We start from the raw sequence: 24,014 nt of genomic DNA on the forward strand, positions 1-24,014 counted from the left end.
CCCCAGCACAAGGTGCACCTGTGTAATGATGATCATGCTATTTAATCAGCTTCTTGATATGCCACACCTGTCAGGTGGATGGATTATTTAGACAAAGGAGAAATGCTCACTAACAGGGATGTAAACAAATTTGTGCACATTTGAGAGAAATAATATTTTTGCGTGTATGGAACATTTCTAGGATGAAACATGGGACCAACACTTTACATGTTGTGTTTATATTTTTGTTCAGTACATACAATATACAAAAATAATACAAACTATCAATAACAAAATGTAAATTAAACTAAAATCAGCCTGCTTTTCTGTTCTAATCAGGTTCCTACACAGGCTCAGAAGGATCATTTTCTGGCAACAGTAGTCCTTGCAGTCCTTCTGCTGTGAAGTCTTGGAGGCCCAAAAACTTCTCAGCTGCAGATATAATTATGTCCAGCTTCTTGGACTTCTTGTGCAGTACAATTCATAACTGTGGCTATAAATACTAAAATATCCACCTTCTTCACAGGGGCGGTTCTGGGGGGGGGGGGACCAGTGCCCGTGACAACAATTTTGGACCCCCTTGTGGCCCCCCTAAATCAAATCAAATCACATTTATTTATATAGCCCTTCTTACATCAGCTGATATCTCAAAGTGCTGTACAGAAACCCAGCCTAAAACCCCAAACAGCAAGCAATGCAGGTGTAGAAGCACGGTGGCTAGGAAAAACTCCCTAGAAAGGTCAAAACCTAGGAAGAAACCTAGAGAGGAACCAGGCTATGAGGGGTGGCCAGTCCTCTTCTGGCTGTGCCGGGTGGAGATTATAACAGCACATGGCCAAGATGTTCAAATGTTCATAAATGACCAGCATGGTCAAATAATAATAATCATAGTAGTTGTCGAGGGTGCAACAAGTCAGTAACACAAGAGTAAGTGTCAGTTGGCTTTTTCATAGCCGATCTTTGAGAGTATCTCTACCGCTGCTGCTGTCTCTAGAGAGTTGAAAACAGCAGGTCTGGGACAGGTAGCACGTCCGGTGAACAGGTCAGGGTTCCAGCAGGTCTGGGACAGGTAGCACGTCCGGTGAACAGGTCAGGGTTCCATAGGCAGAACAGTTGGAACTGGAGCAGCAGCACGGCCAGGTGAACTGGGGACAGCAAGGAGTCATCAAGCCAGGTAGTCCTGAGGCATGGTCCTAGGGCTCAGGTCCTCCGGGAGAGAGAAAGAAAGAAAGAGAGAAAGAGAGAATTAGAGAGAGCATATTTAAATTCACACAGGACACCGGAAAAGACAAGAGAAATACTCCAGATGTGACAGACTGACCCTAGCCCCCCGACACATAAACTACTGCAGCATAAATACTGGAGGCTGAGACAGGAGGGGTCAGGAGACACTAAATGTGGAGTATGAAATAATTTTTACATAACTAATTTTTGCTATCGTTCTTTTTTTACATCCGTTATTAGACAGTGGCAACATGGAACACTAATGATTATGAACATGGTCTTTTGCCTGCTAATGCCTGCAATGCAGTGAAGAAAACGATATGAAAAAATAACGTCTAATGTAACTGGCCCCACTAACAGTACAACTGGGCCCAGCTTGGCCCCCCCAGTTGAAATGGTCTAGACCCGCCACTGCTTCTTCACAATAAGTGTATCCAGATCACTTGATTGACGTACAACATTTGCAACTGGTTGCAGTGCATCCACCACCATATCTTCTTCAGAACTGTGGCCTCTTGCCCCTATAACTCTGTTCACCACCTCCACATAGAAGATTTGCTGTACAGTCCTGATCCTTGACACCTCAACCTCTTTCACCCAAACAGGGCACTCTGGGAATTCGGTAATATGATCCCCACCACAGATGCAACATTTTACATTCACAAACTCTTCAATGCCCCCCAAAATAAAATGCTAATTAGCTGCTAATGTGGCTATCATAAAGAACTACAAGTGACATGATGGGCCAGACTGCCGAATCGAGGCAAAGGTAAGGATCTCTGGGTTAACTATCTAATGTTAGCTAAACGTCGTAATGAATAAATACGCTACATTTATTTAAATGGACAATTCTGTGAACTGTCTTGTGCAAATTTTAAATTGACACAATACCTGTTAGCAAAAGGTGTCAGCTAGAGATGATGTGATTGTTCTTTTGCATGATGTCTACTTCGATGCTAATTAGCATTATATCATCTCATATATCATCTCAAACACAGCCCTTATTTTAAGTGTTTCTAAAATGAATGAAAAATGAATGGTGTAAAACGATTGGAACTATTTCCCTGTTTGACTGCTAGGTTTTATGGGTATTATTACATCTCCACTGTGGGGCTCTATATGGCTACCATAAGGGCAAGTGGGTGTGTCTAAAGGAAAGTATTAGACGTCTGGAAAGGAGTGGGTGTGTCTAAAGCGCTTTAGGTTAGATGGTTTTGATTGAGCAGTGTTTTTTCTCTTCTGTTTCTTACCATGCAACTACTGTACTTTTCGTTATAATGCCATTGATTGGCTAGCTAAATGGGTGGTGGTACCCATACAACAGGATGTTTACATTGCAACATGGTGGACTCACAGCAAGGTTGTTGGCATGTGGACTAATATGTTGTTGAATTGTGTTCTTACACTGGTACAGTCATGCCCTATGAGAGATGTATGACTGCGCATGTGCGAAAATAAATAAAGTGCATTTTCCCCCGTTCTGGTTGAAACACCAATGATGAACATGTGTGTTTATTCCTCCGTTAAGTAAACCGGTATTCCTGTCCTGAAGATGTCAGCACCAACAGGTTATGGGCCCAGGAGGGAACATGGAAGCCGATGGAATAGATTATATTTCGACGGAGATGAAAAAAAACTACGAGTTATGGGAGACAAAGTTTTTGGGGCACTTGCGTTTGCTTGGGCTAAAGGCCGCCATATTGAGCGTGGATGAAGATGAAGAAGACGGAGAGAAAAATGAAGAAGCCTACGCCGAATTGATACAGCTTTTGGATGATAAAAGTCTTTCCCTGATAATGAGAGAAGCAGCAGATGATGGGAGAAAAGCGTTAAAGATATTGAGGGAACATTATGCAGGTAAAGGGAAGCCACGTGTGATTAGCCTCTACACTGAACTAACTTCTCTTCAGAAAGCCGCTGACGAAAGTGTTACGGACTATATCATTCGTGCTGAGACGGCTATTACAGCACTGAGAAATGCTGAAGAGACTTTAAGTGACGGGCTGTTGATTGCAATGATTCTGAAAGGTTTGCCCGAATCATTTAAGCCGTTTGCCATCCACATTACGCAGAGTGACGAGCCGACAACTTTTGGCAAGTTCAAAACCAAGTTGAGGAGCTATGAAAGCACCGAGAAGTTTAGCGCCATTTCCACTGACAACGTGATGAAGGCAAGTAACATTAAAGTTAGCTGGCCAAGAGGGAGAGATAAAGGGACCGAGATAACCTGCTTCAACTGTGGCCAGAAAGGGCACAAGGCCCGAGAATGTACCGTTACTGGAGAGCGCAAAGAACGGAGACAGTGGTGTAGTTTTTGCAAGAGATCCACTCATACTGACGCAAATTGCAGACGAAAAAGAAGAGACAATGTGAAACAAGCAACAGATGCTGAATGCCACACATTTGCATTCAGAATAAGTGACTGTCAGGTTAGTGGACTGAAACAGAAAGGGCTGATGGTTGATACGGGAGCAACGTCACATATAGTCACGGACATCGGGAAGTTTAAGGAGTTTGACGAGACTTTCAAACCGGAAAAACATTCCGTGGAGCTGGCTGACGGAACAAGAACGAATGGTGTCGCGGAGAGGAGAGGTGCAGCGGAGGTTTACCTGAGAGACAACACGGGTCGTCGGGTAAAAACAACGCTGACGAAGGCGCTGTACGTGCCGTCGTTTCCACAGGACATTTTCTCTGTTAAAGCAGCGACAGCCAACGGAGCTTCAGTCAACTTTCGACAGGGGTGTAACAAGCTCATCCACAAGAACGGTACCACTTTTGACATCAAGGAGTACGATAGACTTTACTATCTTAACACTGTAAGTGATGAAAATGATGATGGATGTCATGGGTGCTATGATATTCACACATGGCACAAAATTCTTGGCCACTGTAATTTTGAGGATGTGTCAAAGTTAGAAAATGTGACAGAGGGAATGAAAATCACAGGTAAGATTGACAAATCTACCCTCAACTGTGAAATCTGCACTCAGGGAAAATTTGTTCAGAGCAGAAACAGAGAGCCTGATGAAAAGGTAAAAGCGGCTCTTGAGCTTGTGCACACTGATTTGGCTGGCCCTATTGAGCCAGAGGCGAAAGATGGGTTCAGATATACTCTAGCATTTACGGATGATTATTCAGGGGCAGTTTTTGTGTATTTCCTAAAAGCAAAGAGTGATACTGTAAAAGCTACTGAGAAGTTTATTGCTGATGTGGCCCCTTATGGGAAAATAAAGTGTGTCAGGTCAGATAATGGCACAGAATTCACAGCCAAAGAGTTCCAGTCACTGCTCAGTAAGAACGCCATAAGACATGAAACTTCAGCCCCTTACTCACCCCATCAAAATGGGACCGCTGAGAGAAATTGGAGAACACTGTTCGAAATGGCAAGATGCATGCTACTTGAAAGCAGCCTACCAAAGAACTTGTGGACATATGCTGTAATGACTGCTGCAGTAATTCGCAATAGGTGTTACAATAAGCGTGTAGGACAGACTCCACACTACATGTTTACTGGGAGAAAGCCTGATCTTTCAAAGATGAAAGAATTTGGATCTGTTTGCTATGCATATAGACAGAACAAGAAAAAGTTAGACTCAAGATGTGAAAAGGGTATTTTTGTCGGGTATGATAAAAATAGTCCAGCATACCTAGTCTACTACCCAGACACTGGGAAAGTTCTTAAAAACAGATTAGTCAAGTGTGTTACAAAAGGTGTAGTCGAACACCAAACTCAGACAGATTTGGAAAACAGTGATGATCTTCATGGGGAGAGATTTGAAAACCCCATGCCGAAAGCCAAGATGGCAGATCAAAACTCAGAAGAGACACAAGATGTGCAAATTGAGACTTCAGATGGTCAGAGTCCATGCTATCCAGACAGAGCGAGGAAGAAACCCCAGTACTTAAAAGACTATGAGTGTAAAGTGAAATGTGATGACCAGATACCACCTAGTGTTGACTACTGCTACAGAGTAATGTGCAATGCACCACAAACCTTCAAAGAAGCAATGATTTCACCAAAATCAGAGATTTGGGCTACTGCTATGAAGGAGGAGATGGATTCCCTTAGGGAAAATGATACATTCACATTAACCACACTGCCAGAGGGTAAAAATGCAGTGGGGGGCAGGTGGGTCTATGCGGTCAAAAACAATTCAGATGAGACTGAGACATACAAGGCAAGATATGTTGCAAAGGGGTATAGTCAAGTGGCAGGAATAGACTATAAGGAGACTTTTTCTCCAACTGCAAATATGACATCAGTACGCTGTTTGATGCAGCTAGCAGCTCAGTATGACTTAGAGTTACATCAGATGGATGTCAAAACAGCATATCTACATGCTCCTATTGACTGTGAAGTGTACATGGAGCAACCAGAGGGTTTCGAAGTCAGGTCAGATACAGGTGAGCAACTAGTCTGTAAACTGAACAAGTCACTGTACGGCCTGAAACAGTCAGGAAGGAACTGGAACAAAATGTTGCATGATCACCTTAGTGAAAATGGTTTTACACAGAACCCAGCTGATCACTGTGTTTATAACAAACAAACTGCAACAGAAAGGATCATTTTGATAATTTGGGTCGATGATCTAATTATCGCTGCTAGTGATAGTGACTCACTCACAAGTGTAAAAGAAATGTTAAGTGAAAAATTTAAGATGAAAGATCTTGGGAGGCTTGGACATTTCCTAGGCATTGATTTTACACAAAGTGAAGGGAAAATAACGATGAACCAAACAAGGTACATAACAAAGATACTGGAAAGGTTTGGTATGTCAGACTGTAAGACAAGGTCAACACCATGTGAACAAAAACTCAACTTTGATGGTGATGGTGAACTTATTGATTCAAAAAGGTATCGTGAAGTGATAGGCAGCTTGATATATGTGATGACATGTACAAGACCGGATATCAGTTGGATTGTCAGCAAGCTGTCACAATACCTATCAGAACCAAAAGAGCAACACTGGATAACAGCTAAACATGTGTTGAGGTACTTGAAGGGAACAATGAATCAGGAGTTGTGTTACAAAAAGGGGGTGGAAAAACTCAACCTCGTAGCATATAGTGATGGTGATTGGGCAGCAGATCAAAGTGACAGACGAAGCATAACAGGGTATTGTTTTAGTTTAACTAAATGTGGACCTGTCATTTCATGGAGGTCTAAGAAGCAGCCAACAGTAGCTTTATCTACATGTGAAGCAGAGTACATGGCACTGGCTGCTACTACACAAGAAAGTTTGTACCTTGTACAGTTATTGGGCGAGATGGATAGTGAGTGCCAATATACACCAGTAACAATCTTTGAAGATAACCAAGGTGCAATTGCTCTGTCAAAGAACCCAGTATGTCGTCAGAGATGTAAACATGTCGACATCAGATATCATTTCATTCGATCTGCACTCAGTGATGGTAAAATAAGTATTGAATATTGTCCAACGGCAGACATGGCTGCAGATGTTTTGACTAAACCTGTAACGAAGTTCAAAAATGAAAAATTCTTGGGTTACATGTTTGGAATATAAACTGACATTTGTGAGATGAATAACTGTAAGCTAAATGTGTTGATAAAGTTAGGTTGAATACGACTTGTACAGTATAAGAGCAAGTGGGGGTGTTGGCATGTGGACTAATATGTTGTTGAATTGTGTTCTTACACTGGTACAGTCATGCCCTATGAGAGATGTATGACTGCGCATGTGCGAAAATAAATAAAGTGCATTTTCCCCCGTTCTGGTTGAAACACCAATGATGAACATGTGTGTTTATTCCTCCATTAAGTAAACCGGTATTCCTGTCCTGAAGATGTCAGCACCAACAAAGGTGCTTGTTATCATGTAAGAAATCTAGCTAGCTAATTCAGCCAAATGCTATTTCAACATGTTTTTGATGATCTCATTTATGTAAAGATTTGTCAGTGGATATCTCTAATGGTAGACTCAGTAATTCCAGTCTGGCTATAAACCTTTTTCTGATGTGATGTCGTTCTTTGGATTTCATCAATCAATTATCTAAGGTTAGCTAATGTCCCCCATATAGCTAGTAATGTCACACATTGCATTCATCCTAGCTATTGTACTATCAACTGGCTTGCTGTATTAGGCAGCTCTAGAAGCGAGGGGAAACTTCATATATTTGTATTATCTATCAAGTTTATAAAAAGGCCATTAGGTAACTAGCTAGGATGAAACTGCTGGGGATTAGCTATATAGCTAGCTAACTCCCACTATAAACTGAATTCATCAATGTATCTAAGGATATATTTTTTGAAAATAAACAATATATTAAGCACATAACACCCAGACAGATGTAGAACTTCAGAGACCTCCTGAGCATCAAGAAAATCTCCTTGTTCTTGAGGTTTATTCTGGGGAACACATGTTAGATAAAAACACAGCTAACTGATGGAAACACAATAGAAAAAAAGAAAGTCTATATACAGTGTGTGTAAATGGCATGAGGAGGTAAGGCAATAAATAGGTCATAGTAGCAAAGTAATTACAATTTAGCAGATTAACACTGGAGTGATAGATGAGCAGATGGTGGTGTGTAAGTAGTGATACTGGTGTAGATTGGGTGGGTTATTTACAGATGGGCTATGTACAGCTGCAGCGATCGGTTAGCTGCTCAGATAGCTGATGTTTAAAGTTAGTGAGGGAGATATAAGTCTCCAGCTTCAGCGATTTTTGCAATTCGTTCCAGTCACTGGCAGCAGAGAACTGGAAGGAAAGGCGGCCAAAGGAGGTGTTGGCTTTGGGGATGACCAGTGAGATATACCTGCTGGAGTGTGTGCCATGGGTGGGTGTTGTTATCGTGACCAGTGAGCTGAGATAAGGCGGAGCTTTACCTAGCATAGACTTATAGATGACCTGGAGCCAGTGGGTCTGGCGACGAATATGTAGCGAGGGCCAGCCGACTAGTGCCTACAGGTCACAGTGGTGGGTGGTATAAGGTGATTTGGCAACAAAGCAGATGACACTGTGATAAACTGCATCCAATTTGCTGTGTAGAGTATTGGAAGCTATTTTGTAGATGACATCGCCGAAGTCGAGGATCGGTAGGATAGTCAGTTTTACTAGGGTAAGTTTGGCGGCGTGAGTGAAGGAGGCTTTGTTGCAAAATAGAAAGCCGATTCTAGATTTGATTTTGGATTGGAATGTTTGATATGAGTCTGGAAGGAGAGGTTACAGTCTAGCCAGACACCTAGGTATTTGTAGTTGTCCACGTATTCTAGGTCAGAACCGTCCAGAGTAGTGATGCTAGTCAGGCGGGCGGGTGCAGGCAGCGAACAGTTGAAAAGCATGCATTTGGTTTTACTAGCGTTTAAGAGCAGTTGGACGCCACAGAAGGAGTGTTTTATGGCATTGAAGCTCGTTTGGAGGTTAGTTAACACAGTGTCCAAAGAAGGGCCAGATGTATACAGAATGGTGTCGTCTGCGTAGAGGTGGATCAGGGAATCACCTGCAGCAAGAGCGGCATCATTGATATATACAGAGGAAAGAGGCGGCCCGAGAATTGAACCCTGTGGAGAGACTGCCAGAGGTCCGGACAACAGGCCCTCCGATTTTACACACTGTACTCTGTCTGCGAAGTAGTTGGTGAACCAGGCGAGGCAGTCATTTGAGAAACCAAGGTTATTGAGTCTGCCGATAAGAATGTGGTGATTGACAGAGTTGAAAGCCTTGGCCAGGTCGATGAAGACGGCTGCACAGTACTGTCTTTTATCGATGGCGGTTATGATATCGTTTAGTACCTTGAGCGTGGCTGAGGTGCACCCGTGACCAGCTCGAAAACTGGATTGCACAGTGGAGAAGGTACGGTGGGATTCGAAATGTGTTAAATGTGTAGTGTAGCCTACACTGTGTAGGACTATGAATTGGGCAGCTATAGGCTATTTGTTAATAGGATAATTATGTTCTGGCCCACAGACTAGCTACAAGTGTCACGCCCTGATCTGTTTTACCTGTCCTTGTGCTTGTCTCCACCCCCCTCCAGGTGTCACCCATCTTGCCCACTTATCCCCAGGGTTTTTATACCAGTGTTTTGTGTCTGTCTGTGCCAGTTCGTCTTGTTAGTTCAAGCCTAACAGTGTTTTGTGTCTCAGCTCCTGCTTTTTCCAGTCTTTCTTTTCTCTCCCTCCTGGTTTTGACCCCTGCCTGTCCTGACACTGAGTCCGCCTGCCTGACCACTCTGCCTGACCCTGCCTGCTGTCCTGTACCTTTGGTTTTACTCTGGGTTACCGACCTCTGCCTGACCTGACCCTGGGCCTGCCTGCTGTCCCTGTACCTTTGGCTTTACTCTGGATTACCGACCTCTGCCTGACCACTCTGCCTGACCCTGCCTGCTGTCCTGTACCTTTGGCTTTACTCTGGGTTACCGACCTCTGCCTGACCTGACCCTGGGCCTGCCTGCTGTCCTGTACCTTTGGCTTTACTCTGGGTTACCGACCTCTGCCTGACCTGACCCTGGGCCTGCCTGCTGTCCTGTACCTTTGGTTTTACTCTGGATTACCGACCTCTGCCTGACCTGACCCTGGGCCTGCCTGCTGTCCTGTACCTTTGGTTTTACTCTGGGTTACCGACCTCTGCCTGACCTGACCCTGGGCCTGCCTGCTGTCCTGTACCTTTGGTTTTACTCTGGATTACCGACCTCTGCCTGACCTGACCCTGCCTGCCTGCTGTCCTGTACCTTTGGTTTTACTCTGGATTACCGACCTCTGCCTGACCTGACCCTGGGCCTGCCTGCTGTCCTGTACCTTTGGCTTTACTCTGGGTTACCGACCTCTGCCTGACCTGACCCTGGGCCTGCCTGCTGTCCTGTACCTTTGGCTTTACTCTGGGTTACCGACCTCTGCCTGACCTGACCCTGGGCCTGCCTGCTGTCCTGTACCTTGGCCCCACTACTCTGGATTATCAACCCCTGCCTGCCTTGACCTGTCGTTTGCCTGCCCTTGTTGTTACAATAAACATTGTTACTTCTACACAGTCTGCACTTGGGTCTTACCTGAAACCTGATAACAAGTTAGGCAAGAAATTGACTGAAGGCCACACCTAGTTTCCAACCACTGTTGTATATTGTCAATTCAATCTCCCCCTTCACCATCATCATCAAACAGATCATTAAAACGTGTGGATATAGTGCTAAACTTGAAGGACTCATTGTCTCAGTGAATTGAAATTATGTTCCCCACCAGTGACCTCAGAAGAGGAAACAATGATACAATGTAGTCTAACATCTCTCTCAAACAGCACAGATGTGAGATGTGTTTCACTGTAGAAGCACTGGTCCTCTTACATTTTAATTCCAGGTTACATATTACAATATTTAAGGGCATATCAGATGGTCTGCTCTGCCCATAACAGTCACACCAAGCATAGGGTTGGTTGGTAAAAGATTGAAAGGAGTAAATAATGTACCTGTGAAAAGCTCCCCAATACCATCTGATGTATATATTTAATGTATTACATGAATGGTGACCACAGCCCTTCCAACAATACATTTGAATCGTATTTTACTGTGATTGAATACATGCAGCAGGGTGGAGACAATGTAATCCATTTCAAATGTGTCTCCAAGTGCAGCGTTACTTCCGGGCTATTATGACACATCTGTCAGTTTCTTCTATGTTCCAAGTTTTGTGGTCCCTACCATTCCACAACAATACCATGCTATGTATTTTTAATTGTACTACAATCGTACATTTTTGTAAGGGCTGTTCTTCACTTCAGAGTGCTGCTGCAGGCTCTCTGCGTCTCTTGACCATCTCGGGCGGGCCGGGTACAAAGTTCAAGGCGGCTCTCCACTTCCCTCCAGTAGTTATATAGCCTGATAATACGTCACTCCCGAAAGACACAAGCAAAAACTCTTGCATAACTGTAGCAGCCTAAACACAGACTCATTAGTGATCTGACATGCTGTATTGCATGGAAACTGTAGGCTACTAACAACAACAGCTACATAATCTAGCTTACTATGGCCCTGTCCGTCTGACCAGGGTAAACAAAGTGGTAATGTTGTGTATTGTATATACAGTATTTCACTTCAAACAGTTTATTTCATTTAATTATACACAAGAGAAAAATAAGTGGTTGCGCACCGGGGCAGCAGGTAGCCTAGTGGTTAGAGCGTTGGACTAGTGACCGGAAGGTTGCAAAATCGAATCACGAGCTGACAAGGTAAAAATCTGTTGTTCTCCCCCTGAACAAAGCAGTTAACCCACTGTTCCTAGGCCATCATTGAAAATAAGAATTTGTTCTTAACTGACTTGCCTAGTTAAATAATGGTAAAAAAAAAATCATGTACAAACATTTTTCATTACATTCTTGTCACTTTGCAGATGCTCTAATCCAGAGCGATTTACAGGAAATATTCAGGGTTAATTGCCTTGCTCAAGGGCACAATGACAGATTTTTCACCTAGTCGGCTCGGGATTCAAACCAGTGACCTTTCAGTTACTGGCCCAACACTCTTAACCGCTAGGCTACCTGCCGCCAGATCAATTACCTTCAATACAGTTATTCAAATACATTTATCAATGACTAAAATAATACATCCAGTATTAAAATACAGTTCATAGTCTGTTTATCATTAAACAAAAGTTGTTTAGTAATATAAAATAATCCACCCAAACTAATGCTAAAAACTGATCATTTCACCATCTTTATCTGATATACACGGAGTGCACAAAACACTAGGAACACCTTCCTAATATTCAGTTGCAGCCCCGTTTGTCCTCAGAACAGCCTTAATTCATCAGGGCATAGAGTGTCCAAGGTGTTGAGAGCGTTCCACAGGGATGCTGGTCCATGTCGACTCCAATGATTCCTACAATTGTGTCAAGTCGGCTGGGAGTGGATCTACTCCGAATAGCTCGTTCCATCTCCTGCCACAGATGCACAATTGGATTGAGATCTGGTGACTCAGCAGGCCACCGCAGAATTCACTGTCATGTTCTTGGAACCATTCCTGAACAAGCTTTGTGCCATGGGGCATAATCCTGCTGAAAAAAATCTATTTGCAGATGGATACACTGCTGCCATGAAGGGATGCACCTGATTGGCAAGGATGTTTAGATATCCTGTGGTATTCAAACGCTGCTCCACTTCTATCAAGGGGTCCAATATGTGCCATGAAACACACTCCACACCATCACCACCAGCCTGCAATGTTGACACAGCAGGGATACATGTACTCGTGGTTTCCTCCATTCCCTAGTCCTCCCATCAGCATGACACAGCAGGAACCAGGATTCATCAGACCAGTCCATGTTTTTAAAATGTTCCAGTGTCCAGTGTTTTCATTCCTTAGCCCACTGCAACCGCAGTCTCTTGTTTTCTGCTGGAAGCTAATGAGGATCCATAATAAATACACAAAAACTACATCATTAAGGATCATAGCTTTTCACCTGGATTCACCTGGTCAGTCTATGTCATGGAAAGAGCAGGTGTCCTTAATGTTTTGTACACTCAGTGTATGTTGTGTCAACCATCTCATGGAAGCAGTACCACCCAGTCAACCACTCCATTGTGAGACGCCTCACAGAGGATATTCAACCCTAAGGGCAAATCCAAGGTCATCTCAATATCTTTACAGTAGAAGCTAACAAAACACACCAAAACTGACAAGGTGCACACTGATCAGTAAAGAGAGGCTAACATTCTGTAATGCTCCCTTTCCTCTGCACAGTTCTCTCACAGTGAGAAACAATAGGATTTCAATAGAGTGTTCTACACTTTCTTCACTTGATCCAGTTCACAGTTATCACTTATTTTACGAGACTTAAGGGATGGAGTGACTTTAATCTCAGCTGGTCTTTGAGAACTGAAGAGGCTCTTCTGATTTTATGTATATTTTATGTATTTTTTGTGTCTTTTTAACTGGCCCATTCGAGAGAAACTCTTTCCAAAGTCTGAGCAGGTGTAAGGCTTCCCTCCTGTATGCATACGATTATGTTTTTAGGTGGCCCAGTCGAGAGAAACTTTTCCCAGTCATGAACGTATGCATACACAGTCAGAGCAGGAGTAAGGCTTCTCTCCTGTGTGTGTTCTCTGATGACCTATTAACCCAGAGTATGTTGTGAAGCATTTTACACAATCAGAGCAGGAGTAAGGCTTCTCTCCTGTGTGTGTTCTCTGATGACCTTTTAGCTCAGTTGATGTTGTGAAGCATTTTACACAGTCAGAGCAAAAGTAAGGCTTCTCTCCTGTATGTATACGTTCATGTGTTTTTAAGTTGCACATTCGAGAGAAACCCTTTCCACAGTCGGAGCAGGAGTAAGGCTTCTCTCCTGTATGTATACGTTCATGTGTGTTTAGGTGGCCCAGTCGAGAGAAACTCGCCCCACAGTCAGAGCATAAGTAAGGCTTCTCTCCTGTGTGTGTCCTCTGATGAATTTTTAGCTTCGTCGATGATGTGAAGCTTTTTACACAATTAGAGCAGGAGTAAGGCTTCTCTCCTGTGTGTGTTCTCCGATGACCTTCAAGCCCAGAGCATGTTGTGAAGCATTTTAAACAATCAGAGCAGGAGTAAGGCTTCTCTCCTGTGTGTGTTCTCTGATGAACTTTTAGCTCAGTTGATGTTGTGAAGCATTTTAAACAGTCAGAGCAGAAGTAAGGCTTCTCTCCTGTATGTATACGTTCATGTGTTTTTAGGTGGCCGAGTCGAGAGAAACTCTTTCCACAGTCAGAGCAGGAGTAAGGCTTTACTCCTGTATGCATACGTTCATGTGTTTTTAAATTGCCCAGTCGAGAGAAACTCTTTCCACAGTCCGGGCAGGAGTAAGGCTTCTCTCCTGTATGTATACGTTTATGTGTTTTTAGGTGGCCCAGTCGAGAGAAACTAGCCCCACAGTCAGAGCATAAGTAAGGCTTCTCTCCTGTGTGTGTTCTCTGATGAATTTTTAGCTTAGTTGATGATGTGAAGCATTTTACACAATTAGAGCAGGAGTAAGTCTTCTCTCCTGTGTGTATCCGTTCATGCACTCTCTGATGAACTGTCAGAACCTTTAATGTTGTGAAATTCTTACCACAGTCAGTACAGGAATACAGATTCTCTCCTGTGTGTATTTTTAGGTGTATTTTTAACTTTGATAGAATTGAGAAACTCTCCTTACAACGTGGGCAGTGGTGAGACCTCTTAGCTCTGTGATCTTCCTGCTGTTGCGCTCTGGATGTAGAGAAAGTCTCAACATGGTCTCCTGTGTGAACAACATCAGAAGAACCAGTCAGTTGGTATTGGTAAAAATAAACCTGTAATGTCAGATCAAAAAGACTGGTTCTAATGAAATAAAGATTTCATGGTAAAAACAAAAAAATATATAATTGCACAAGGGGTTCAGACTTTCAAGCAGCACTGTATATACACTGCTCAAAAAAAATAAAGGGAACACTAAAATAACACATCCTAGATCTGAATGAATGAAATAATCTTATTAAATACTTTTTTATTTACATAGTTGAATGTGCTGACAACAAAATCACACAAAAATAATCAATGGAAATCCAATTTATCAACCCATGGAGGTCTGGAGTCACACTCAAAATGAAAGTGGAAAACCACACTACAGGCTGATCCAACTTTGATGTAATGTCCTTAAAACAAGTCAAAATGAGGCTCAGTAGTGTGTGTGTCCTCCACGTGCCTGTATGACCTCCCTACAACGCCTGGGCATGCTCCTGATGAGGTGGCGGATGGTCTCCTGAGGGATCTCCTCCCAGACCTGGACTAAAGCATCCACCAACTCCTGGACAGTCTGTGGTGCAACGTGGCGTTGGTGGATGGAGTGAGACATGATGTCCCAGATGTGCTCAATTGGATTCAGGTCTGGGGAACGGGCGGGCCAGTCCATAGCATCAATGCCTTCCTCTTGCAGGAACTGCTGACACACTCCAGCCACATAAGGTCTAGCATTGTCTTGCATTAGGAGGAACCCAGGGCCAACCGCACCAGCATATGGTCTCACAAGGGGTCTGAGGATCTCATCTCGGTACCTAATGGCAGTCAGGCTACCTCTGGCGAGCACATGGAGGGCTGTGCGGCCCCCCCAAAGAAATGCCACCCCACACCATGACTGACACACTGCCAAACCGGTCATGCTGGAGGATGTTGCAGGCAGCAGAACGTTCTCCACGGCATCTCCAGACTCTGTCACATGTGCTCAGTGTGAACCTGCTTTCATCTATGAAGAGCACAAAGCGCCAGTGGCGAATTTGCCAATCTTGGTGTTCTCTGGCAAATGCCAAACGTCCTGCACGGTGTTGGGCTGTAAGCACAACCCCCACCTGTGGACGTCGGGCCCTCATACCACCCTCATGGAGTCTGTTCAAACGGTCAGAAACAGACACATGCACATTTGTGGCCTGCTGGAGGTCATTTTGCAGGGCTCTGGCAGTGCTCCTCCTGCTCCTCCTTGCACAAAGGCGGAGGTAGCGGTCCTGCTGCTGGGTTGTTGCCCTCCTACGGCCTCCTCCACATCTCCTGATGTACTGGCCTGTCTCCTGGTAGCGCCTCCATGCTCTGGACACTACGCTGACAGACACAGCAAACCTTCTTGCCACAGCTCGCATTGATGTGCCATCCTGGATGAGCTGCACTACCTGAGCCACTTGTGTGGGTTGTAGACTCCGTCTCATGCTACCACTAGAGTGAAAGCACCGCCAGCATTCAAAAGTGACCAAAACATCAGCCAGGAAGCATAGGAACTGAGAAGTGGCCTGTGGTCCCCACCTGCAGAACCACTCCTTTATTGGGGGTGTCTTGCTAATTGCCTATAATTTCCACCTGTTGTCTATTCCATTTGCACAACAGCATGTGAAATGTATTGTCAATCAGTGTTGCTTCCTAAGTGGACAGTTTGATTTCACAGAAGTGTGATTGACTTGGAGTTACATTGTGTTGTTTAAGTGTTCCCTTTATTTTTTTGAGCAGTGTATTTGCCACTGATCGACTTAAAAAAGCTTGGTCGACCAACATCTACCCACCAAACAATCGATCAGTTGACTAAATAAGGTCAGCAATTTAGGCCAAAAGGGCATAAGGGGTGAATATTATGAGTCATATCATCCTCTGCTCACTATCACAAGGGTTATTAACTTCACAGACTCATTTCATAGAACTTCAAAACACTGGCAGTTTGTCTACTTCACTTCTTTAGTCTACTCTCTGATCACCCCAGATACCCCAGTTGTTCAGGGATGTGTGATGTCAGAATTACAGAATTCAACCTATCAATAGACTGGGTCATAACTTATGGAGGTCTAATTTATGAAGATAACTTATACATAGATAGAACCTGATCTTACCATGATTAACAGATTTCCCAATCATCTCCTCCTCTTCTTCATCTTTAATGTTGACATTCACCTCCAGTGTTTGACTGCAGTCTTCCAGCTTCACTGATGCCATCTCTGGACCCTGCAGTGCAAACTGGGCTCCACTGTCACAATCAGGACCCAGTGACTGTAGGATTGGACTCAGTGTGGAAGGAGAGAGGCAAGCTGAGTTTGTCCTCACTGTTGATGTTACCGGCCTCAGACTTAATCTGAGTCGGCCTGTAGTAATAAAGAGAAACGGACACAAAAGTTAGTCTTGAAAGTTCTGGCAATTATTCTAAAACTATACTAGATCAGGTAGCTAAGCATTGATAACAAACCATTCAATCAATTTCAAATTAGACAAGGCTCACACTATAAATTAGTCTACACAATGTAAATGCACTAAACCTATAGTAGATTTCCTAAATGCACACACAGAGCACTGGGAAAATATTCAGACCCCATGACTTTTCCACGTTTTGTGAAGTTACATCCTTATTATAAAATGGATTAAATAGTTTTTCCCTCACCAATCTACAGACAATACCCCATAATGACAAAGCAAAAACATGTTTTTTGATTTTTTTCCCCAAAATGTATTAAAAATTACAAATTGAAATATCACATTTACATAAGTATTCAGACCATTTACTCAGTACTGTTTTGAAGCACCTTCGGCAGCGATTACAGCCTCGAGTCTTCTAGGGTATGACGGTACAAGCTTGGCATACCTGTATTTGGGGAGTTTCTCCCATTCTTCTCTGCCTTTCCTCTCATGCTCTGTCAGGTTGGATGGTGAGCATCGCTGAACAGCCATTTTCAGGTCTCTCCAGGGATATTCGATCTGGTTCAAGTCCGGGCTCTGGCTGGGCCACTCAAGGACATTTAGAGACTTGTCCCAAAGCCACTCCTGCATTGTCTTGGCTGTGTGCTTAGGGTCATTGTCCTGTTGGAGGGTGAACCTTCACCCCAGTCTGAGGTCCTTGGAAGGTTTTCATTAACCTCTCTGGGATCGTTCGGGATGCTAGCGTCCCACCTCGCCAACAGCCAGTGAAATTGCAGGGCGCCAAATTCAAACAGAAATCTCATAACTAAAATTCCTCAAACATACAAGTATTATAAACCATTTTAAAGATAAACTTCTTGTTAATCCAGCCACAGTGTCCGATTTCAAAAAGGCTTTATGGCGAAAGCACACCATGTGATTATGTTAGGTCAGCGCCTTGCCACAGAAAACCATACAGCCATTTTCCAAAGAAGGAGAGGTGTCACAAAAGTCAGAAATAGCGTTAAAATGAATCACTAACCTTTGATGATCTTCACCGGATGGCACTCCCAGGACTCCATGTTAGACAATGCCTCGTGTGTTTTGTTCGATAAAGTTCATCTTTATGTCCAAAAACCTCATTTGAAATTGGCGCGTTATGTTCAGAAATGCATTGTCTCAAACAAACATCCGGTGAAATTGCAGAGAGCCACGTCAAATTACAGAAATACTCATCATAAACATTGATGAAAGATACAAGTGTTATACATAAGATTAAAGATAAACTTCTTGTTAATCCAGCCGCTGTGTCCGATTCCAAAAAGGCTTTACGGCGAAAGCACCATGCGATTATGTTAGGTCAGCGCCTAGCCACAGAAAACCATACAGCCATTTTCCAACCAAGGAGAGGTGTCACAAAAGTCAGCAATAGCATTAAAGTTAATCACTTACCTTTGATCATCTTCATCTGATGGCACTACCAGGTCTCCATGATAGACAATAAATGTTTGTTTTGTTCGATAAAGTTAATCTTTATGTCCAAATACCTCCTATTTGTTTGCGTGTTTAGTCCAGTAATCCAAATGCACAAAGTCCAGACGAAAAGTCAAAAAAGTTCCATTAAAGGTCGTAGAAACATGTCAAACGATGTATATAATCAATCTTTAGGATGTTTTTATCATAAATCTTCAATAATATTCCAACCGGACAATTCCGTTGTCATTAGAAAGGAAAAAGAACGACCATCGTGCTCATGGCCACGCGCGAGACTAAACTAAAAGCTTTCAGCCTGACCACTTGTTGAAACAGCTCAGATCCCCTTTCACAATACAAGCCTGAAACACCTTCTAAAGACTGTTGACATCTACTGGAAGCCTTAGGAAGTGCAATCTGACCCCATAGACACAGGATATTGGATAGGCAATCACTTTAAAAAACTACAAACCTCAGATTTCCCACTTCCTGGTTGGATTTTTCTCAGGTTTTTGCCTGCCATATGAGTTCTGTTATACTCACAGACATTATTTTAACAGTTTTGGAAATGTTAGTGTTTTCTATCCAAATCTACCAATTGTATGCATATCCTAGCTTCTGGGCCTGAGTAACAGGCAATTTACTCTGGGCACGCTTTTCATCTAAACTTCCCAATGCTGCCCCCTATCCGAATGAAGTTAAGGATCTCTCTGTAATTTGCTCCATTCTTCTTTCCCTCGATTCTGACTAGTCTCGAAGTCCCTGCCGCTGAAAAACATCCCCACAGCATGATGATGCCACCACCATGCTTCACTGTAGGGATGGTGCCTGGTTTTCTCCAGATGTGTTTCATCAGACCAGAGAATCTTGTTTCTCATGGTCTGAGAGTCCTTTAGGTGCCTTTTGGCAAATTCCAAGCGGGCTGTCATGTGCCTTTTACGAAGGAGCGGCTTCCGTCTGGACACTGCCATAAAGTCCTGACTGGTGGAGTGCTGCAGAGATGATTGTCCTTCTAGAAGGTTCTCCCATCTCCACAGAGGAACTCTGGAGCTCTGTCAGAGTGACCATCGGGTTCTTGGTCACCTCCCTGACCAAGGCCCTTCTACTCGATTACTCAGTTTGGCCGGGGGGGGGGGGGGGGCAGCTCTAGGGAGAGTCAATCCTGTCTCAGAGCTCCGCAGACAAATCCTTCGACCTCATGGCTTGGTTTTTGCTCTGACATGCACTGTCAAACGTGGGACCTTCTATAGACAGGTGTGTGCCTTTCCAAATCATGTCCAATCAATTTAATTTACCACAGGTGGACAACAATCAAGTTGTAGAAACATCTCAAGGATGATCAATGGAAACAGGATGCACCTGAGCTCAATTTTGAGTCTCATAGCAAAGGGTCTGAATACTTATGGAAATAAAGCATTTGTTTTTTGCAAACAAATCTAAAAATCTGTTTTCACTTTGTCATTGTGGGTTATTGTGTGTAGATTGATGAGGAATTGTTTTATTTAATCCATTTTAGAATAAGGCTAACGTAACAACATGTGGAAAAGGGGAAGGGGGTCTGAATACTTTCCGAATGCACTGTAAGGAATTGGCAACTCGTTCTCATTCTGAGAAATAAGGTTGGCCACTTGATTTTAACATCTGAACAAAGTGGACAGGCTAACAAGCTTTTCAAACAGTTGGAGACAGAAAGAAGGGTGTGTTCATAACAATTCAACTGTTCAACCTTGTTAGCAAATAGATCCAAGTTGACTAAACTTGAAATATAAAGATTAGCTGGCTAGTCACTAGCATGTGGGCTTGAGAGATTTTTGAGACCTGTGTTAATTTTCTATAATGCCTACAATAAGTTAGTCATTACTAGTTACATTTGTAACAAAAAAGGGTATTTTAATAGACTTGAACGCCAGATCAGTGATTATTGCGACAACAACAAAAAAACAGGTTAAACAATTTTTATCAAATAACAAATTATTAGTGGGTGTTATGGTTGTGGAAGGCTTATATTTAGCCTCGGTATAACTTCACAAGCCCTGAATTCATTCCATTATTGCTGACTGTTAGAAAGGCAGTGTATTTGACCTTTAATTGTACAACTTACTTAGAGAAAAACTAAATAGAAATATATATCGTGAATCACCATTAAGTTTGAAAAACTGAAGATACAGCTGTATGATTTTTAGTCCATATCGCCCAGCCCTAACGGAGTGCATTAGAGTAAAGTAGAGTACAGTACATTATACTGTACTATACTCTATACTGTTGTCCTGTACTGAACTAACCGTTAAGTACTCTACTGTGCTTTCCAATCTTGTGAAACAGTAGCTATGTTTCCAAGTTATCCAGTGATTGTTTTGTTGACATTTATTAAAGGTTTGAATAGAAAATAGATCAGACAATTGCCCGCTAGTGTTTCCATTTAACTATCTTGTGTTGATAAAAACAGCTGGACGTAATGACGCACTCCATATTATCAAAATGATTTGGCAATGATCATTTATTTCATAAATACTGTTTTCTTCCTCATTTGTCAGAATAAAGAAACTTTGACAAAAGAAAGATCCACCCGTCAAACAGATAAAAATGTTGTCGAGCATTAAAATATTTCTCCTATATCTGGCGTTTCCATTACACATGTCGCAAATACTGTTTTTGCCACATAGCTTTTGTTGAATTCACCCGAGTCAATGGAAACCTGCCTAATGATGTCTGAGTGAGTGGTTCATACTTGGTCAGGTCTAATGTTTGGGTCAAGTAAAAAAAAAAAAGACATCCAAAGACGTCGACGTCAGTCCGTGCTTACTGGGGTGTATCCTACAGTGTCGGCCTATAACTTTATTTTATAAATGTCCATCCATGTGGTAGGCCTAGCGTTTGTAAAACAGACAGTTGCATTGGCTTTATTAGTCCTGGTTCCTGTGACTAATCATTTTGTCTATTTAAGCTCTGAATAGACCCATCAGCTACCCAACTTTATCAGGAGTTATCCTGAGCCTATTGGAAATGAGAATCAATGCGTTTACACAGCGGAAATGCAAAAATATTTTTTGCTATGATCAACTCATCAAAAATGTAGAGAAACTTGAAACCACTGATGATCATGACAATTTAGCTGACGGGGTTCAACTCCCGGACAACAGTGGTTTCAGAGTCCTGCAATAGAGCGGAAATGCTAATATTTGTGTAAACTCGACATAGTTGTGTTCTGTGGGTGTCACTGAGTAGACTGAACAATCCATAGGTAAGGCTGTAGAGTGCAATATGAATGTCCAACACAAACAAAAGACCCTCCATATTCAACTGGCGGACTGCGGTCCGGATCCGCGGTCCCCCTAATTTTTGCCTTTGGGCTTCGACCCCTGGTATCATATAAACACACAAAACAGGTTTAGAATTGAATTGCAGGAAATTAGCTTTAAAACAGCTAAATGTTTTCTCCGCCAATTAGAGGGTTGTTTAGATTTTGGGGTTGCAAGTTTGAGGTTTGTTACTACGCCAATAAATGACAATATCCATCTGGACCTTTGCCACCTAGGAAATTTGTGTGACTGGACCTTCTCAAATAGTACTGGAGTATCCCTGCAATAGACTGACTGGGAAGGTGATTTTTCAGTCAAAGTACTGCAGTAAGAGCTAAGACGCTAATATTTGTGTAAACTATTGGTAATTGTTTTCTGTGGGTGTCACCTGTTTCATGGGTGCACAATCCAACTAGATTCATAAGTGCATATATGAATGCCCCCAATGTTATTTTGCGGTCTAAAACCACCAGTGTGATTTCAACAGTTTTTTTCTGGTTATTTTTAAACTTTTTAATACATTTCCTTAACTATGCAAGTCAGTTAAGAACAAATTCTTATTTACAATGACGGCCTAGACCGGCCAAACCTGGACGACGCTGGGCCAATTGTGCGCCGCCCTATGGGACTAATACCTTATTGTAATTTATTATAAATTAAGTAACAACATTCAAACCATGTTTAGCGTTACCTAGTCCAAATATGGCACGATAACAGTATTTTGTATCAGTTTGCGTCACTTTCAACGAGGGACTTATTTTGAGGGCGAACCGCAAATTCCACTATTGTGGCAAATCGTTAATGTTACTATCTTCACATAGGTAGGGACAAGCGAGTACCAGGGCTGAGTCCAGCAGGAGGACGGAGACGTTGGACACATTCAGATATAAATGTATTATGTAGAACAAACATGCCTCTGATCCTAAGTAATCAGGTCAGTTTTTTTCATTATATTTCTATCTGCAATTTTCCAAAACGTTTTTGTTCTGAACATCCCCAGGCGAAACCCACTGAGCTATAAACGAAACTGCAAAGCCTCACAAATGAACGTGTGGTGAACTCCGCATCGTGCGCTTGTAAAATATTGTTTTGCACGTTCTTCACTCACTCGGTTTGGCACAAAACCTTTCCCAAACGTGATAATACCTTGACGGGTGTGTTATCTAACATGTTATTGCGTTCTTTCGATATTAGACAGTTTAAACGTGGTATTACATACCTGTAGAAATAAAGTGAAACGGACAGCACAGTTTAGGCGTTTTCTTTATTGAAAAGATTGGTGTGCGTCTACCGGAACTTCCTGTTCCCCCCACTACCACAGTACTCCAAATAGCGACATCCATTGGATTGATGGACTTACTACTGCTAAAGCATGTAGAATATAAAAGTGAGATTGATTAGCTACACAAATAAAACTTGGTTTAAAAAACGAAAGCGGTGTCTGTTTTAGTATCTAAGTTTTCAATCCATTACATATTCATTGTAGATGATCTCTGTGGAAGGCCAAGAAGATCATCAAGAATCTCAGTCACCAGAGACACAGCCTGTTCACCCTGTTACCATCTATCAGGCGGAGACAGTACAGGTGCATCAAAGCTGGGACAGAGAGAATGAAACCACTTCTATCTCCAGGCCATAAGACTGTTAAACAGTCATCGCTGATTTGATTTAGAGAATATTGGTGGCTAGCAAATTGTCTTGTGCCAGTGTGTAGAGGTGTCGTGACATGTATTGAGTAGATAAATACAGATATACAGTACCAGTCAAAAATTTGGACACACCTACTCATTCCAGGGTTTTTCTTTATTTCTTACTATTTTCTACATTGTATAATAATAGTGAAGACATCAAAACTATGAAATAGCACATATGGAATCATGTAGTAACCAAAAAAGTGTTAAACAAATCAAAATATATTTGAGATTCTTCAAAGTATCCACCCTTTGCCTTGATAACAGCTTTTCACATGTTTGGCATTCTTTTAACCAGCTTCACCTGGAATGCTTTTCCAACAGTCTTGAAGCAGTTCCCACATAAGCTGAGCACTTGTTGGCTGCTTTTCCTTCACTCTGCGGTCCAACTCAGCACAAACCATCTCAGTAATGTGTTGAGGTCGGTGATTGTGGAGGCCAGGTCATCTGATGCAGCACTCCATCACTGTCCTTCTTGGTCAAATAGCCCTTACACAGCTATTCCTGTTGTTAATTTCAATGCCATGAATTAAACAAAAGCATTATATTTACCCCCAAAACTACAATGATTCAGTACATCAATAAAGTTACAGTTCTCTAATAGGTCTGACAGCTGATTATGCTGACAGAACATGTTAGAGAATAGGTCAGATTTAGCTTTGTGATGCTCCTTTCAACATCCTGTCTTGTTCAGCTTCAGAAAAACAGTAAATATGTCACTTGAAACATTGTTTTTTTAGTAATTCATTATACAGAAGAGAAGAGTTTG

The 24,014-nt window shown here is 42.5% G+C and overlaps 1 protein-coding gene across 1 annotated transcript; it reads right to left on the bottom strand.

Annotated features, from left to right (window-relative positions):
• Nucleotides 1–10,471: 10,471 nt before the first annotated feature.
• LOC106575389 (uncharacterized) lies at nucleotides 10,472–22,828 on the bottom strand. Its single transcript, XM_045696785.2, has 3 exons — nucleotides 22,774–22,828; nucleotides 16,506–16,754; nucleotides 10,472–14,401 (listed from the first exon to the last, which is right to left on the bottom strand). The coding sequence occupies exons 2-3, from the start codon at nucleotides 16,606–16,608 to the stop codon at nucleotides 13,194–13,196; spliced, it is 1,311 nt and encodes a 436-aa protein (XP_045552741.2). The 5' UTR covers nucleotides 16,609–16,754; nucleotides 22,774–22,828; the 3' UTR covers nucleotides 10,472–13,193.
• Nucleotides 22,829–24,014: the final 1,186 nt, after the last annotated feature.

The sequence above is a fragment of the Salmo salar genome, chromosome 16 (assembly GCF_965601325.2).
Source record: "Salmo salar chromosome 16, fSalSal1, whole genome shotgun sequence".
NCBI classification, from domain to species: Eukaryota; Metazoa; Chordata; class Actinopteri; order Salmoniformes; family Salmonidae; genus Salmo; species Salmo salar.

What these genes read in the sequence shown, in the direction of transcription:
- LOC106575389 (XM_045696785.2), bottom strand. Translation starts at nt 16,608, where the DNA reads ATGGCATCAGTGAAGCTGGAAGACTGCAGTCAAACACTGGAGGTGAAT. An exon ending in TGGGAAATCTGTTAATCATG is followed by an intron (nt 14,402 to 16,505) that starts GTAAGATCAGGT and finishes TTGTTCACACAG; the next exon opens with GAGACCATGTTGAGACTTTC.